Raw genomic sequence first — 17,930 nt, 5'->3', positions numbered from 1 at the left:
AACCTTGATGTATTTTTGACACCTACCAACTACCTAAACCTTGTTGCAGGCCAAATATACCCTTTCATGGCAACTGTATGACCTGATGGCAGTGGTCTCTTTCAGCAGTATAATGTGACCCAACACATTGCAGAAATTGTTCAGGAATTGTTTGAGAAACATGACAAAGTGTTCAAGGTGATGGTCATGAGAACTGCTAAGTTGCTCTTGAGCAAGGCTCTTAACCATCAATTGCTCAGCTGTATAAAGGAGATAAATGTAAGGTGATGTGGTTAAGAACAAATGTTGTGTGTAAATGAGCCTAACCTCTAAAAAAAAGTCTTTCTCTTCGTCAGTGCATTGCTTGTTTAAACCTGCAGAGTGAAGTTACATGCTGTTCCCACATGTTGATCTGTGTGTGGCACAGAGGCTGATAGTAGTGAGCAATGCTTAAAGAAAATTGTCTTGATGATAGGCAAAGCTTTTCTCTAATAATCACTGCAGCTCTCTGTTAAGCCATTTCAGAAATTTGCAGGCAGGACTTTTGTCTGCACTTCTTTTTCAAGCTTGAAATTTCCTGCCCGTTTGAGCCAACAGCTATGATGGTAATTATTGTAAATTACTAAAACAGGTGTGCAGAGTAGCTTAGTAACATCAGTATATCAGTATATTTTCTCATCTAATTCAGTAATCAAAAAAGATACTGTACGAAGCATAGAACAAATATTTTAAACGTGCAAAAATTGCTGATGTTTGCATTTTTTGTGCCCTTCCTGAAGCAAGGTAAAGCAGAAAGAATATTCTTTACAACCCACAGTGTCTTAAGTTCAAATGTTTTACTTTTACTCTAAAATTCTGCTCAACTCTACTGGATGTGTTTTGTCCTTTTGTTTGGAAAAGCTTCTTTGGAATGGTTACTGACTCGGATGAATCCTACTTCATCCTGCAGCCTCGAATGAAATTTTTAAATGTGAAATATGTTCAAGACATGGTTGTTATTGTGAAATGTTCTGTGATTTTGAACGTGTCCGAAGGAGAGCTGAGGAGGAGCAGAAAATGACATTAGTGGTATTTGAAATGCTTTCGCAATATGCGTCAACAGGAGCTTTGAACTTTTGTTTTTCTCTGTCTTCTGTCGATATGACATCTCAGTTTTTCATCTCCAGACTCCCATGCACACAGTCCGAGGCATACATACACACAGAAATATTATATAGACAAAAATAACATGTACACTAACCTACACCAAGACAGCCATGACGTGTCAAGACACTTTGTGTTCAGAGTTTGTTCTGTTAGTTGCAGAGTAGCTATGAGGTTAATGTAGCTGACAAATAAGAGATGGTTGTACGTCAAAGTTTATCACTGTGCAAATCATCACATACCTCACAAACTCCAGATGCCTCATAAATTTCTCAAATATACTTGTCTGGTTTCTAAGACTGAGATTTAAAAAAAATAATAATAATAAAAATTACATTGCATTACTTTTTTATTCACCCTCAGGGCTGATTTGGGGAAATCTTTAAGAATCTGTGACAGACGATGTTCATTTAAAGATAGTCAGGAAATAAGAAAGAAGTAAAACTAGTCTCAACAAAAGTTCAGGCCCTTGAAGATTCCTCCCAGGTGTCTTATAGGTGAGGATTAAATGAAATCCTCTGCAGCTTGAATTTTCCCCCTGACTGTTTAGTATTCCTCTGACTCTGTGCCTCATGGACCGGTTTGTTTTTTTTCCTTCTGCCGTATTGTCCTCTTTTCACTGAGTTACCCAGAAGCAATATAAACATTCAGCAATTCCTTTTGGATAGAATTTTCACAGGAAACACAATGTAGTTAGAAATAAATTAGGATTTTTTTTAATGTATCTTTTCAACTCAATGCATATGCAACAGAATATGTATTAACATGAAGCTCTCTTTTATTTCTCTGTCTCTCTCTCTGCAGCCCAACGACCCCGTTACAAACATTTGCCAAGCGGCTGATAAGCAGCTCTTCACGTTAGTGGAATGGGCAAAGAGGATACCACACTTTTCTGACCTGCCTTTAGATGACCAGGTTATTCTTTTACGAGCAGGTATCATATGATCTCACAGAAATAAGCTGCTTTTTTATTTCTTGTGTTTCTATAATTCTGTAAAGCTGCTTTGAGACAATGTCCATTGTTAAAAGCATTATACAAATAAATTGAATTGAATTGTATGACATAGATGTCCTAGTCTTTGGACTCAGGTATTTAGAAACAGTACTCATCAAATAAATAAGCAGCTTTTGTGTTTACTACCAAGATCTATCCACTCTGTACTGCATAATAGACATTTTCCCCAGTAATCTGTTGGATGTTTAGCACAAACCGTATTAGCACTGAGAAAAATCTACTCTGTATTTGTGCTCTTCATATGTGAGGAACAGCTTTTTATCACTGTGCAATGTTGTTTTAGGAGGTTCTTTATTTTGCAAATTTGAATAAGCATAATATGTAAGAAGGGAATCACATAATTCAGATGAACAAATGAGTATTCTATGAAATATGAAGATCACCCTGTAATATTTTATATAATAATTATGATATAATAAAAGAAATCAGAAATATAATAAAAATAATGTTTGTTCCACGAGCCCGAGGTTACCTCAGAACACCCAGACTGTGTGCACATATTTGGACTTACTTATCTATATTTGACACTTTTAAAACAAACAAAGTGATTTCCAGATTGGTTTACTTTCTTGACAAAAACTTGTGGTTACCTCAAATGACCACCAGTGTGTATCGTCTTCTTCTGAACTTGTTTCTGTTCAGAGAATCCACTGAAGTCTGTCTGTCTCTGTACCTCTCACAGGGTGGAACGAGCTCCTCATCGCTTCTTTTTCACACCGCTCGATAAGTGTGAAAGATGGCATATTGTTAGCAACCGGCCTCCACGTCCATAGAAACAGTGCACATAGCGCTGGAGTAGGTGCTATTTTTGATAGGTGAGTGTCAGCTGCCTTCACGGATCTTTGCAGTAGAAACTAAGATGTGTGTGTTAGTTTAAATCATGGAAAGCTTATGGGCTTTTAGCGTAGAGCTTCCCAGGCTGTTGGGAATCACTGAAGTAAAACTGTATTAGGAAACAAGCTTTCTAGATCATCAGCACACACATCCACTTCAGTGCATCTCATTATCTCCCATACACATCTGCTGTGTTTGATTAAAATAGACATCTTTCATTTTAAGGTAGAAAAGGAGTGCTTGACTGCAGACGCTGAAGGCTCTTCTAAAGAACTGCCATGCTCATTTCCTCCTTTATCTGTTTACATTTCAGAGTACAAAATGATTTGATTGTGCCTTAACAGTGCTTTATACAGCCAGGCTCATTTACCTAATATTATTTACACATTAGTTAGGAATAAAGCATGACCAAAACAATTATACAAAGCATTCTAGATTAATAAACCAAATGAGCAAAATAAACAACACCTTTGTTTATCAATGTTCATACTATAAATAATATAATCGCTTTACTTAACATTTTTTGTTAACTGGCAAAATTCAGACCTGAGGCTGAAAAGCAGGTTTCAGTATGGTGACTTGTGTTTAAAAAAAAATACCTTTATTATTTAAATGAGGCTTTGTCTAATTAAATATGCATAAATTAGAACAAAATAAAGCTAAAAAACAAGGGTTTTTGTTTTAACAATTAAAAACAACTGTTAAAACAGTCCCAAGAGAAACAAGAATCAAGAACATACTATGCACTGTTATAGAAATATTTTATCTTGTTTTCGCAGCCTAAAAATCTCAGTTCTATATTCCAGCATAATTAACAGCTCACTATTTTGAAAATTCTCTCTGTGGTATCTTTCTAATTAGGAATAGGAGTGAGGACGTGAAACCTGGGTCTTAGTTGAATGCAGGTCTACTGAAATTGAGATTTTGGTTCTGAATATAGAAAAAAACAGCGAAAAATGAATTTTGCAGCTACTTATCTGTAACAAAAAACATTACAAAACCTCGCCTATAAATGTAGCGTCTTCCCAAATTTGTTCCGAAATTTGAATACTGTCATGAATTATAATAATGTAATGTGATTAAAAGCCACTTGCTTCTTGTCTTTGCACTGACTAACCAGTCTATTGCAGATTTTTCGTACCAGCAGAGAATGTGGCATTATTCCCACACTCACTGCGTATCTTATGCAGGCTACATGCGCAAGATTTAAGTAACATTCACTAGTCACATCAGAGCCAAATGTTTCTACATTGCTTATTGAATATAATATTTCATATTATTACCACTTCCGCTATATTTGATCTAAAAGTCCACTATATCTAATCTAATCTATTCTAATCTAATCTAAAAGTATCCTAAAATATCTCAAAGACCAGCAAATTGTGGATTTTTACACTTTTACACCACCTGTCCTCTGCTGCATTCAAAGGCTGCGTTGTTTAAGAGGTTGGAAAGCCCTGTTCTGCGATATCAGACCAGACCTTTATGACTAATAGATTTACAACTGCCATAGAGCATCTTCTTTTTTTTTTTTGGAAAATGACTCTCATAAGGACGTTACTCTGTGTCTTTCTTGATTGATAGCACTTTTACATTAGGCCACATGGAAGCATTATGTAGGTATGAGATCATGTTTCACTTTCCCTATGAAATCTGTCAGTGCCCTTGTTAATTAAATGTCCAGTCAGTTTAGTGCAAAGTAAAAAAAAAAAAAAAGCCATTGTATGTATCTTAATGGTTTTGGTACAGCGCTACGGGGTGTTGAGTCATTTTGATGTCATTCAGCATGAGGCATTTTTTTCTGTAATTGTGAAAGCAAAATCATCAGTAAAACTGGAAAGGTTACTATTGCGCAGTTACACTGAGTTGATTTTTATTGGAACAGAGTGCTGACAGAGCTGGTGTCTAAGATGCGAGACATGCAGATGGACAAGTCTGAGCTTGGATGCCTGAGAGCTATTGTTCTTTTCAATCCAGGTACAGAAACACACATACTCACACACAGACACATATAATCACTAGATATTTGCCTGTTTAAAAGGAAAACCGTAGTATTTAATTAACATTTTTTTCTCTATCAGGTGCCAGGGAACATAATCACAGAAAATTATAGTGAATTGCATACAATAGAGTGAATGTCCTTCTGCCACGTTGTGTAAAATCAAAACACTTTACCCAGTATCCATGATCTTATTTAACACAAAGAAAAGTTCTATTCACAGTGAAATCTACATTATGTATCTAATGCACAGATGTTAGCCAACTGATTCCTGAAATATGCCATAACATATCATGTTATCATTTCTTCCCTTCCTCCACATGTAGACTCTAAAGGCCTGTCTAACCCAACAGAGGTGGAGGCACTTAGAGAGAGAGTATACGCTTCACTGGAGGCCTACTGTAAACAGAAATACCCCGATCAGCCTGGGAGGTAAATATAGACAAACTGGTTTTTTTTCTGGTAGGAAACTATTTCAATGTTATTTCTTGTCTATTTATTGCATGTTATTCGTTTGTGATTGAAAATGTTTTGATTTTGGTGTAAATATGAATCCCTGATAGCCACATGTAAAATCCATGTAATGTAATTCTGAAACTAAAAAAGACAATGAGGTTTTTTTTGTTTCTTTGTTACTAACTTAAAGGTGCTTTCACATCTGCTGGTCCATCATTTTACTGAGGTTTTACGGTGCACAATATGAACAGACCGACTCACAAAAGCCTGTAATATGTAGAGGGCTGAAACTCATAAATGAACTCCTTTATTCAAAAAAAGTCAAATTGCACCTTTGCTAAATGTGCAATAGAAATGACAAGAGAAATCATAAAATGACCACACAGAGAATAAGAGCTGACACTGAATTATTGACAAGGTAATTATATAAATAGTTAGTTGAAAACATTTTGAATCTCATCCAGCTTTTGTTTTCTCTGTCAGTCTAAATATTGAGAGCATATGACTCGGTTTGTGCACGGTTCATTCTGTTCAAATGTAAGAAACATTGCATATGTGAAAACACCCTAAAGAAGTAACAATAACACCATCTAAACTAGGTATGTCATAACATCTGTTTCTTTCCATCCTTTGAGCAGATTTGCTAAACTGCTTCTCCGGCTGCCTGCTCTGCGCTCCATCGGGCTGAAGTGTCTGGAGCACCTCTTTTTCTTCAAACTCATTGGAGACACACCCATTGACACTTTTCTAATGGAAATGCTAGAGGCGCCACACCAAATGACATAATGGAGCAGTGCCTTAACTCAGCCATGACAATGTCACTCGGAATCCCTGTAAAGAACACTGCAGTCTCATGCACACATCACCTTCAGACGGCCATGATGAGACGCGTCTCAGTGACACCTGCTTTGTCTGCTAAACGTCTTAGCTTGCAATCCAGGAGACAAACAGATTAGCTTTGGTGCTTCATCATTAGTCCATGTAATTACACAATGACCATTCACTATTGAGTAATTCATAAGGAGGATGGATTAAGAGAGTCAAGACCGGTATGCTTGGGTGGAAATCTGGCTGCATGGATTTTAGCAGATTTTGTGGTCAAAATAATTTCTTAAATATTCTGCCTCACAGATACCTACCTCTGCAGTCTACTCTGTTCACGATGTCTTTCCTCAAACAGTTATATCTGTACACATTCACGTCGGTGTGAGTGTATAGGTTTCATGAATGGATGCAAAATTCTGCAGTACCTCATACACACCCCTCTGTTTCACAGGACTCCTATTTCTGACACCTCATCACTGCCTTTGTTATGGACTGTACTTTATGTACTTTAACATTCAGCATTCATTTTGCAATGTTTTTTTATATTTCGAGATTCACTGATGAGAGAAGGTTGTATAAGAAAGAAAAGGTTGTATTTGCAGCACTTAACTAATTTTTTTTTTTTTTCAGACAGTGTTGATATTAGCGACGCACCAGCAGTTGGCCTCTGCAAAGAGCAATGTTTGTTTGGCTGTAGCGAAGGCGTATCAATGACAGAATGGTCTGAAATCAGGTGTGCTCTTTGCCTGAAGTTTAATGATAGAAAAAAAGCAATGATTCTTTGTTGTCTGTGTAAAATTTTAGATGTTTGATTATCAGTTGTTTTGCCTTTATAATTCATCTCATTATTGTATCAAGGTTTTTTTTTTTTTCTCCAGATTTTAAGATTTTCATTTAAATGTCATGTGATGATTCCCAGCAAAGCAGCATTTGTGCTTTAAAATATGCAATTAGGCTACGTTCACATTAAAAGGCTGAAGTGGCACAAATCCAATTTTTGTTGCCTAAATGAGAAGTCTTCTCAATTCAGATTCGGGACACTAATATGTGGTACTAGATGCATAGGCATGTAATCATATGAGAATGTAGGAGGCAGCCTGTTAGCAGCGCTAAATAGGAGAAAGAAATGAAGAGATGACAGTAATATCTGGAAAAAAAAACCCCACCAAAGGCTCTGCTTTCTTTTCATTTAGTCATATAACTGCTGCAGAGATATCAGTCTGCCTCCAGTGCAAATCTCTGTAACGATCGACTGTGCTGCAATTTCATTACTGCAGTCTCTCATATGTGTTTGTTGTTGACACTTGGATCATGCTTGCAATGTTTTTGATTTAAGAATATATTCATTTAAGTCATTTCAGGGCAGAGGTCTGTGGTCACAAACACGAGTGACCCGTCAAGGCAGAAAGAGAGAGGCTAGTCTGCCACCTGATGTTCACAGGTGATGCTACAGGTTTTACGATTTAATATTACAATCAGAGCAAAAAGATATTTTTAAAAAAAATGAAATCGAAAAGACTTGTAATGTGAACATAGCCTCTGTTATGAGAATCCAGATTATGGTCTGGCCTCAGGGATGTGGGAAAGTTTGGGAAGAGCTTACTCTGCCACCTGGTGTCTTACAGGTGATATTACAGTTCAACATTGTGCTGAAACAGTAATCCAAGGAATCCTTCATTATTTGACAGTGTTCAGACTTGGCAAGCATCACGAAATAACCGGACCTCAGGCTTTGTGAAACACTTTTTATATTGTAGTATTAGTCAGACACATATTGTGCAATTACATTCTGTATTATAAGCAACAGACAGATACTTGTGATGTTTGCTGAAAGGAAACTCTTGCAAGCTGAGCCAGGCTGAACTAAAACAGTGTTCTTGTATAGTAAATATACATTTGAGGATATTATTATTATTATTATTATTATTATTATTGTTAGATATTTTCATAATCAGACTGTGCAGAATTTCCTCACAGTCACTGAACGTTATTTCAGTAGTCACATATTTAACTCAACGAAAGCAGAAGCTACACTCAGGCACATACATGGTTTACATGCAGTTACTTCACATTAAAGTCACAAAACCCCAACAGTCGTGAAATGCTTTTCACACTACCATAAGTTTTTGTCCTTTATCCTTGCCTGAAGCCCTTCTCACATGTTTAAAACAGTGTCTGGGCATAAAACACCAGCAGTAAGTCATAGGAAGAACAAAAAAAAACCTCTTCTTACATTTTTTGGAGCAGAAATGCAAACCAAAACTCTAAAAGGCCACATTCTAGAATAATCCTGGTTGCTGGGCCAGGGTTTTGAACAGGGTTTAGAAGACCAACAGCTGATACACTTTCCCCATGATAAGCAAGGTTTTGGTAAACCATGAAAAGAGTTTGGTTTAAAGAAAAAATATCTATTTTTGTACTATTGTAATTTTATCCTTGTGTTCCAGGTATTTACATAATTCTGTTGAATGTTGCATACATTAATTGTATACATGTTGATTTGTAAATTGGATGGGGTCTTGCCCACTGAACAGGTTGCTGTAAGAAAAAAAAGAAAATTTCCCCAGTTCTTTTATTATTGTTGTTGTTGCTGCTGTTTTCAAGCATCGTTTGAAGCATTCGCCTTCACCTGGAAAGTGTGAAACGTCATATTTATATATCAGTACAATGAGAATGGGTTAATTGTGTGTTGTCCTATCATACAGTGTTTATTGTTCAAAAGGACAATTAAATGCTCAGTTCTGAAAGTTACTTTCCTTAGTGCATGACAGAACCATTAACCAGTTGCAGACTTATTTGCAGACGAGAAAAATAAAAATGTTTCTATACTTCTCCCACATTAAAATAGACATACATTTGCAGTATTATTATATATATAAGTTATTCAAAGAGATTTGAATAAAAAACACAATAAACCAACATAAAGTGTTTTAGCAAGTTGTTAGACCACCACAAGCCACCAGAACAGCTTCAGCGTGCCTCAACCTAGACAGTACAGGACTCTGGAAATTTACTGGAGAAATCTGGTTACAGTCTGGTTAATGTGACAGCCTTAGTGTATTATTTACATTATTTTCATCCTCATTATAGCCTTCAGTGAGCCCTCTTGCCTATGCATGGGCTACATTGTGCTGGTAAAGATTTCAATCAGGATAGAAATGTGTCATTACAAGCTAAAGCTGATCAGTCAGAACAACTTTGTATTGATTGGCAGGGAAAGTTCTTTCACAAGTGAACCTAAAACATAACAGCAAAAATGCCTTCACAGTATAACAGAGCCACTGAATATTCCTTTAATTTGTCAACAATACTGACATGAGGAAAAAACATGAACGTTTATTGAAAGACTCTCAAATTACTAACAGAACTGCGTCAGTTCATCTGAAGATGATATTAGTGGTACTTATCGTTTATCTTTTAATAATAGATGCACACAAATCAGTTAACCATGCACACACACACACACACATATACAAAGAATATATTATATACATTCCTCAGGTCCTGCGTCTCTAACAGAAATCTATTAATTAGTCCTGCACCATAGCGGCCGCTCTTCCACAGTTTAATAGTCTTGTCATTCTCCAATGCTGTCGATGTGATGATATTCTCTGCAGGATGACAAGCAGATGCAATCACCACATCTAGAAACAAATCATACACAAATCATAAACAAAGCACACACAGCAATTTGCACAGCATGAGTGACAAGTTTTCCCTCCCTTCGTCTTCCACTACGATGCATGTAGAATACAAATGGTGTGTTGACAGTTATACAAATAATATAGTTATAATATTGTATTATAGTTAGGCTGCAAAATGTGCACCATGTGGCCTTCAGATGAGGAGAAAATCCTCTGGTGGGAGAGATGTTTTTACATGATTCAAATTGGAGATCCTCCTACATATACAAGCTACACTGAATGTACAAAAGCTGCCTACATACCTTACCACCAGAGACAGATAAATTGGTGAAAATGTCTCATTCTTATGTATGTATGACTTTATATGTATATGAGTTTATTGTACAAGGAATTTGTCTTGGTGCGCTGGTGCATACTAATAATGATGCAATGATTACCAATGATGCAATGAGTAATAATTCATATGAGTCCATTCAGTTTGTTCACTTGATGGAATATTTAAGCCAAAATTATTTTTTTAAACAATTTTACTGTTATGTGTCTGATAATACATATTTGCTATTTAAATTTTGCTTCATTTGTTTTGAACAGCTACAAGATTAATGAGTAGTAAAATCTGGGTCACCCAAAAATATTTCAGTGAGCTGGAACAACATAAACCGGAAAGCTGGGTTTAATACATGTTTGTGTTAGAAAGTAGTCAGCTGCATGTGTTAGTCTTTTCTCTCCCAGGTGGAAGCTGTTTATATGGGAGATCTATAAGGTACCATTTGTGCCAATATATATGTTGACTTCTGTAGTCAATTTTTTAGATTAAACAGCAGACATTTTTCAAGTGACAAAACCATAGTCACATGGTGGGGATCTGAAATTCAGAGGCGAATACATATGCTGGTGGAGCAGGTTTTAATAATCACACTGGCTTCCAATCCAGAATGCAAGGCAAAGTCAAAATCCAGATGTCGGACAATCAGCAAATGGACATAAATCAGAAATCAGGGAACAGAAGCACAAACATGAGAGCTAACTATCAAACAGCCTATGGGTATGACTAGACTTGAGACTGCACAGGCAATCACGATGATACAAGACTGATACTTCGCAGTGAAGACATGACACACATGAATTTAAGGATGTGAGAGTAATCAGGACACAATTGAGAAACAACCAATAACAAGACAGGGGCAGAGACAAGGCATGACACAAAACAAACAACCTGAAGACATGAATCAAAAGGACATAAATGGAACACATGAGCGCATGCACTAGTGCAGCTGGTTGAGCACTCAGCACCAGTGTGTGAGCCGGGGAATGTGAGATGGCCTGGAAATGGGTGTGAAACAGGGCAGTGGCCTGGGGCATGAGAATGACCTAGGACTGAAACATTTTGACCGTGGTGTGCTTTGTGGCTTGGGACAGGGGCTGACACATCAGTCTCTGCATTCAGCTGAATCTGGGAGGCCACTGCGTCTGCCTCGGCCGGGAATATTTTTGCAAAAGTCTATGGGAGGGTGTTACATTAGCCTTAGCATGAAGCATGGCTTGCAACAAGATCTGGGTGTTTATGCTTGTCTTGTGAGGCTGTCACTTCAGCCTTAGCAGAGAGTTGGCTTGCAACAGGGTCTGGGAGGCCACCTCTTTGCATCCTTTCGGGGTGCACAGGGGTCAGCATGGGCACCCTGACTGATCTATGGCTATGCAGCCCCATACACAACAAACTGTGATGCGCTGTGTATTCTGACACCTTTCTATCAGAACCAGTATTACCGATTGAATCGGATGAGCCTTGGCAGCCCATGACACTGTCGCTGGTTCACCACTATTCATTCTTTGGACCTAAATACCACTGCCGACTGGGAACACCCAACAAGAGCTGCAGTTTTGGAGATATTAGCCATTATAGTCGTCTAGCCATTATAATTTGGCCCTTGTCAAACTCGCTCAAATCCTTACGCTTGCCCATTTTTCCTGCGTCTAACATCAACTTTGAGGACAAAATGTTCACTTAATATATCCCACCCACTAACAGGTACCATGATGAGAAGATAATCAGTGTTATTCACTTCACCTCTCACTGCTCATAATGTTATGGCTGATCTGTATATGTATTTCTTGTTCATAGAACTGTTGTAAATAAGCAATACTGCACAATCATGGTGTACTGAATATGAATATTGTTGCTTGTGGAATTTGGCCTGCATCCTCATGCCTATAGCCAAATCACAGCCATGTTGATAATACAGTAGAACAGCACACTTGCTCCTTAATTACATATCATGATTAAATTTTCAAATCTGACTGGTCAGAAGGTGTGCATCATTTTTGTATAACTGCAATAATTCCAGTTATAACATGAATTATATTATATTAACACATTCCTTCACATTTGCTGTTATAACTGCTCATTAAAGTGTCCAGCATCACAAAGGCCAGAATAGTTTAAGCTTTTCGGCTTGTAAAAATAACAAACTGGAATAATTACAAGCTATTTTTTTTTGGTTGGCGGGGGGGATTGGGGCAGAGAGGGATGCACATGAGGGACCAATTGTTTATCTATGTATTGTAAATTATAACTAACTATAATAGTTAAAATGACCCAGTGTGTCATTCAGGATTAATCATCGTAATTGTTGGCTAACTGATGTGGTAAGAGAGGAATAACCCAGACTATGGTGTTACATGAAAACAATCCACCTCAAGGCTGTATTATTTATGCACTATAATTATTTTTGCAATATTCAAGTCTGTCAATACTGACAATAAGCTATTTTCAATACAAACAAAAATATAATCTTATTATAATCCATGTTGCTGCAATAGTTGTAGGTTTTTATGTCATTTACATGTTTTTGTGTTTATATAACAAATAAATAAAGTCAACAACCAGTCATGAACATCAGTTTCACTGATACAGTCTATATAATCATGTCATAAATGCTACCTCAAAGGGTGTAACTGGGTGAGATTTGGCAATGACTGAAGTGGGAGTATGAAGGTGAATGAGGAATATTTTTTTACATTTATTCCTGTAATGCAGATTGCAGTCGGTTATTAGTTGTGCTATGGACTGTCAGTTAGATCTTTAGGATGATTATTAGCATCTTAAGTAACAAACAAGAAACAGTAGGATTATGTGATGCAGCCTAATATTCATCTTCGCTATACATCAGAATTCGACAATCTGTGTCGGTGTTATGGTATTTAAACGTCAATTCCTCATTAATGGTATAGGTATAATTAAACAGGTAAGCTGTATTGTAAAAAAAAAACCCAAAAAAACATATTTTATGCATGTTATGGACTAGCAGGTAACAAAAGCACAGGGAAGGCAATCACTCTCTTAGCCAGTGTTCCAGCCAATATGTATATCCCACTGGGTGAAAACCTGACAAATGAGACAGGTGGGTTATCATCATCTGGAGGAGCGTTAATCCTATCAGCACACCCCTCACTGACAGAGAACAAGATTAAGGTCATTTCAAGGTAGTCACATATGAAAGTGTTGTTGAAATCATCATTTTATGAAGCGTAAATCCACAGTACCAAATGTGAAACTTGAGTTGTTTTAAATTTCATGTATTTATGACTTCTTCTCTTTTTTTTTAAATATTAATCATGTATTTAGTTTATTCTTAATACTGTATCTCAAATTATGTGTTTACATATTATTGCTTTACATGCAGAGTTTGCAGCTATAACTCCTAGAAATTGTTTCACCCCACCTCCTCTATCCATCCCTCAAATGATTACACTAGTGGGATGTTTTAATTGGAAATGTGAGCTGTTTGAGTTGCGTACACTGACAGCATAACCAGTGTGTGTCAGGTGGGGCTTGGTTCTAGCAATGGCTGTAACGTGTGCGTGTTTATTTTTTTATGTTTGAGGTGTGATTCAAAATAAAAGGGCAAAAGGCCAAATAAATATACCTGTGTTCCCCTTGCAATGACACAAACTTAACGTACAGTGGTACTAAAACTTTGGTTTTTGGAGAACGAAGAACCGCTGCCATGTATTGAAGTCTGCTAAAGCAGAACCTACAGTATTGGGTGGAGCAGCAACAGGCACTCATGTTTCAGGTCAGATCAAGCTGCCATCAAGTGTTTTAAGAACCTCAAGTCCTGCAAGAAAGCCTGTCACATCTGCTTGACATGGATCACCCAATAGCCTCCCCCTTCCCCACCCAGAGGACACTGGGTTGTTTTGATGAAACACATCAAGCTATAGTGGAATGAAGAAGGCCAATCTGGAGCAGATGGGTCTAACACCTGAAAAACATTGCCAGAGCTTCTGGGAGATGACAGTGAAGAGAGGAGTTAAGCTGTTTATCACACTGTGATGTATTCAAATGGTGGCTGTGATGAGATCTGATCTGGTGTGTAGGAGACTGAGACAGTTGGGGCTCTGCCTACACCAGTCCTTCAAAAAAGGAAATCACTTCTTAATGCAGGGCAAGCCAACAATACTGCTGGCCAAAAGAGGAAAGTGCAAATCAAAACACTGGATTAAATATAACAAATAATTCCCCTGAGCCTGTTAACCATCCTTACCTTACCTTCTCTCTTTCTCATTCTGTTCCCCATGTATTCCACTACTTACATGTAAGCTGAAGCTGGGCCCAGCAAGTCTGCTGTAAGTAGATCAGGTCCTCCAGACCACCACTGCCATTAACCTGTTGGCCACATGCCATTGCGCCCCTTTAACCAATCAAGGTCCCCTTAGGACGTATTAGGATGGTTGGCTCCAGCATGACCAGCATGAGGGCTCTGATTCAAGTCAAGTCATTGTAAAAGAAATTATCTCCCAAAAAAGGATCCAAAATACAAACCCTGACCAATCAAAGTAAACTGATCAAATTTAAGCCATTTACAGCAGTACCATCCACAAACAGAAGGGCTGGTGAAATGTTTCAGTAAGACCTTAAATATATGATTTGTAATTTAATACAAGAAGTTTACTGTGAAACAAGTGTACTGTTTGAGAGGTTTCCCTTGCCTTTTTTAGGGCAACAGACACTTTCCAACAACTGAAGGACAGATTTCTTAAATTGTACAGTGCATATGCCAATTGCATTCCGAAATGATATTAGGTCAGGTCTGGGGTTGACCTATGCTTCATGTGTGGCCCATCTTAAAGTCCTTGAGGGGCCAGTCTCACAGCAAGCTGAGCAAAATTGACATTGGTGGAACTATGGTATCTTACACTTTGGGCCTAAGCAAGGAATGTCCCCAAATATGTCCCCAGATATGACCTTCCAATCATGTGGTCATTGGTGGCAAAGGAGTTGGTAGGGTGTCCAGTTGACGTTAATGCAGGAGACGGACAGACAGATCTGTACAAAAGAATTGGCAATACTATTGTGTGGAAGTGCATCCTGGTCTTAATGGAGGTGTTGGATTTCTTCCATCACTGCTTCCCAGCCGGTTCAGGTCACACTGAGATGAGCATTAAATCACCAGCCAGGAGGATCCACTCGGTTTGTGGAATCATATCAAATGTTTGTTGTAGTTGGTCATAGAATTTATCCTTGACACTGTTGGGGCCAGACACTGTTGGGGCATAGACAGAGACGATTTGAGTCCAGATTGTACCAAGTGTAAGAACAGTGAGTCTGAGTGACACTGAGTTTGGTTGGAAACACTGCTGGCCGTTTGATGATTCACCACGAAACCAACACCTGCTTCTTACATGTGTCCGGTGGAGTAGAACAGTGGTGCTATCTTGTTGCCAGCAGACTGGGTCTGGCGCACTGGTTCCCCAGGATGTGGTAACATCAATGGTGATTGGAAATTGTCAGGTAATGGCTAAACTGCACCAAAATAAATTTCAATTCTGCTGTTATTGGGGTTTAGGGTTCTGTCACAACTGCATCATAGACTGTCTGTCCCAAGAAAGTTATTTACCTTTACCTTATAGTACAAAGATAGATCCTTTGGGTAGAACAAGGGATTCACCTCCACTTGCTTCCTGGGTGTGGCACTCTGCAAAATATTCTCACACCCAATAAGTAACAAAACGGCTAAAAGAAACCAGTTTTTATATTGCATGCTATCTGTGTAAGCAGAGTGTTTGTCAAGAGTGTAATTGATTGGTCATTACCACAGCCTAGGAGCTCAGTACTATTGTGATAGTACTGATTTTTCATCTCAAGCTCTTAAAAGAACAGTGTCACTCAATGCAGTTAGTACAGTTGAAAATATCCAAATACCCTTCCTGTCCTGATTGTGTGCGGTTCGTCTTGACCTTATAGTATAAATTATTCAGGTTTTGAAACAACACTCCTTCCCACTTAGGAGGCGAAAATGTATGTAATGTTCTGTTAAAAAATAACTGCATGACAGTTAGGGTTCTGTGTCACTTGAAACCTAAGCCAAACTCTTGGAAAAGTTTCCAAATGGTCCCTGCATGACTTTTTGGTAAAAGGTCTTAATGTGTGCATATGCATCAAAACCAGATGAAATATCTGATTTGTCTAGATTAACTGAGTGTGTTAAAGATATTAAAGATTGGATGACCGATAATTTTCTATTACTACATTCTGATAAGACAGAGATATTACTTATTGGTCCAAAAATCAGTACACAGAAGCTCTTGCAATTCAGCTTGCATCTAGAAGGATGCACTGTTACTACTAGCTCAACAGTGAAAGACCTGGGCGTAATATTAGACAGCAACTTATCCTTTGAAAATCATATTTCCAATATTACAAAAACAGCCTTCTTCCATCTTCGAAATGCTGCCAAGCTTAGGAACATTTTATCTGTATCTGATGCAGAAAAGTTTGTTCATGCATTCATGACCTCCAGACTGGACTACTGTAATGCATTGCTAGGTGGTTGTCCTGCATCTTCACTAAACAAGCTACAGTTAGTCCAGAATGCAGCGCCTAGAGTTCTTACCAGGGCAAGAAAATATGATCATATATCCCCAATATTATCATCCCTGCACTGGCTACCTGTTAAACTTAGAATTGACTATAAATTAACACTACTTACGTTCAAGGCTCTAAATGGTTTAGCTCCCATGTATCTAGCCAGTCTTCTAACACATTACAATCCACCACGCTCTCTAAGATCACAAAACTCCAGACTTCTGGTAGTTCCCAGAATATCAAGGTCCACAAAAGGAGGTAGAGCGTTTTCATATTTAGCTCCTAAACTTTGGAATAGCCTTCCTGACAGTGTTCAGGGTTCAGACACAGTCTCCTAGTTTAAATGTAGTCTAAAGACTTATCTCTTTAGCCTGGCATACATCTAACACATCCCATAACCTTGTGCTCCAGTAAATCTGATTGAATGCACATTATCATCTAGTGCTGCTAATATTATGAACAGCAGCTACGCTGATTCTGTTCCATTGTTTCCCTTCTTCTACCCATCCTGAGGCATACAGAGACTGTGCCGGCTCCAGTGGCATCCGGAGATGGACCAGCTCCAGCCGGGTTCTGCTTTGTGAGGATTGGGGTATTGAAAGCAACGCTGTCAACCTTATGTGGACGACAACAACCTCCTTATTAATTTACATAATATTCTACACATGCTGTATCGGCATCACACAACTGACTACACATAAATGCACAAAATAATCACACTCTCCGGTGTTACCCAAATGAGGATGGGTTCCCTTTTGAGTCTGGTTCCTCTCAAGGTTTCTTCCTCTTACCATCTAAGGGAGTTTTTCTTTGCCACAATCGCCTCAGTCACCTCAGGCTTGCTCACTTAGGATAACATCTAGGACTGTTTGTCTGTTTATATGTTTGCTGTTTTCTTATGTTGTTTCTTATGTAAAGCTGCTTTGAGACAATGCTCTTTGTTAAAAGCGCTATACAAATAAAATTGAATTGAATTGAATTGAATATGCATCAGTGGTGACTCTTTTGAGTGACCAGTGATAATATAAAAAGTGTCACTATTTCACAGATATAAACCAACATTCCAATAATTTGCTTGCCTTTCTAGATCGCATGAGATTGCAAGGCAATAAGCATGCTGCCCTACTCAGCTTCCATGAATTTTGTTGCACTTGGTGGTCAAAAGGG

The 17,930-nt window shown here is 38.0% G+C and overlaps 1 protein-coding gene across 2 annotated transcripts in view; it reads left to right on the top strand.

Moving 5' to 3' along the window:
• rxrab (retinoid x receptor, alpha b) overlaps window positions 1-7,378 on the top strand; it is a 43,132-nt gene extending 35,754 nt beyond the window's left edge. For both annotated transcript variants that reach the window (XM_058375409.1, XM_058375408.1), the window contains 5 exons: window positions 1,927-2,056; window positions 2,820-2,952; window positions 4,857-4,948; window positions 5,297-5,402; window positions 6,065-7,378. In XM_058375409.1, the coding sequence (XP_058231392.1) occupies window positions 1,927-2,056; window positions 2,820-2,952; window positions 4,857-4,948; window positions 5,297-5,402; window positions 6,065-6,212 (609 nt within the window). In that variant the 3' untranslated portion in view covers window positions 6,213-7,378. The remainder of the gene's footprint in view (window positions 1-1,926; window positions 2,057-2,819; window positions 2,953-4,856; window positions 4,949-5,296; window positions 5,403-6,064) is intronic.
• The last annotated feature ends 10,552 nt before the right edge of the window (window positions 7,379-17,930 follow it).

The sequence above is a fragment of the Hemibagrus wyckioides genome, linkage group LG22, assembly GCF_019097595.1.
Source record: "Hemibagrus wyckioides isolate EC202008001 linkage group LG22, SWU_Hwy_1.0, whole genome shotgun sequence".
NCBI classification, from domain to species: domain Eukaryota; kingdom Metazoa; phylum Chordata; class Actinopteri; order Siluriformes; family Bagridae; genus Hemibagrus; species Hemibagrus wyckioides.
The sequence above is the reverse complement of the archived record's forward strand: the minus strand, read 5'-3'. Positions and strand labels throughout refer to the sequence as shown.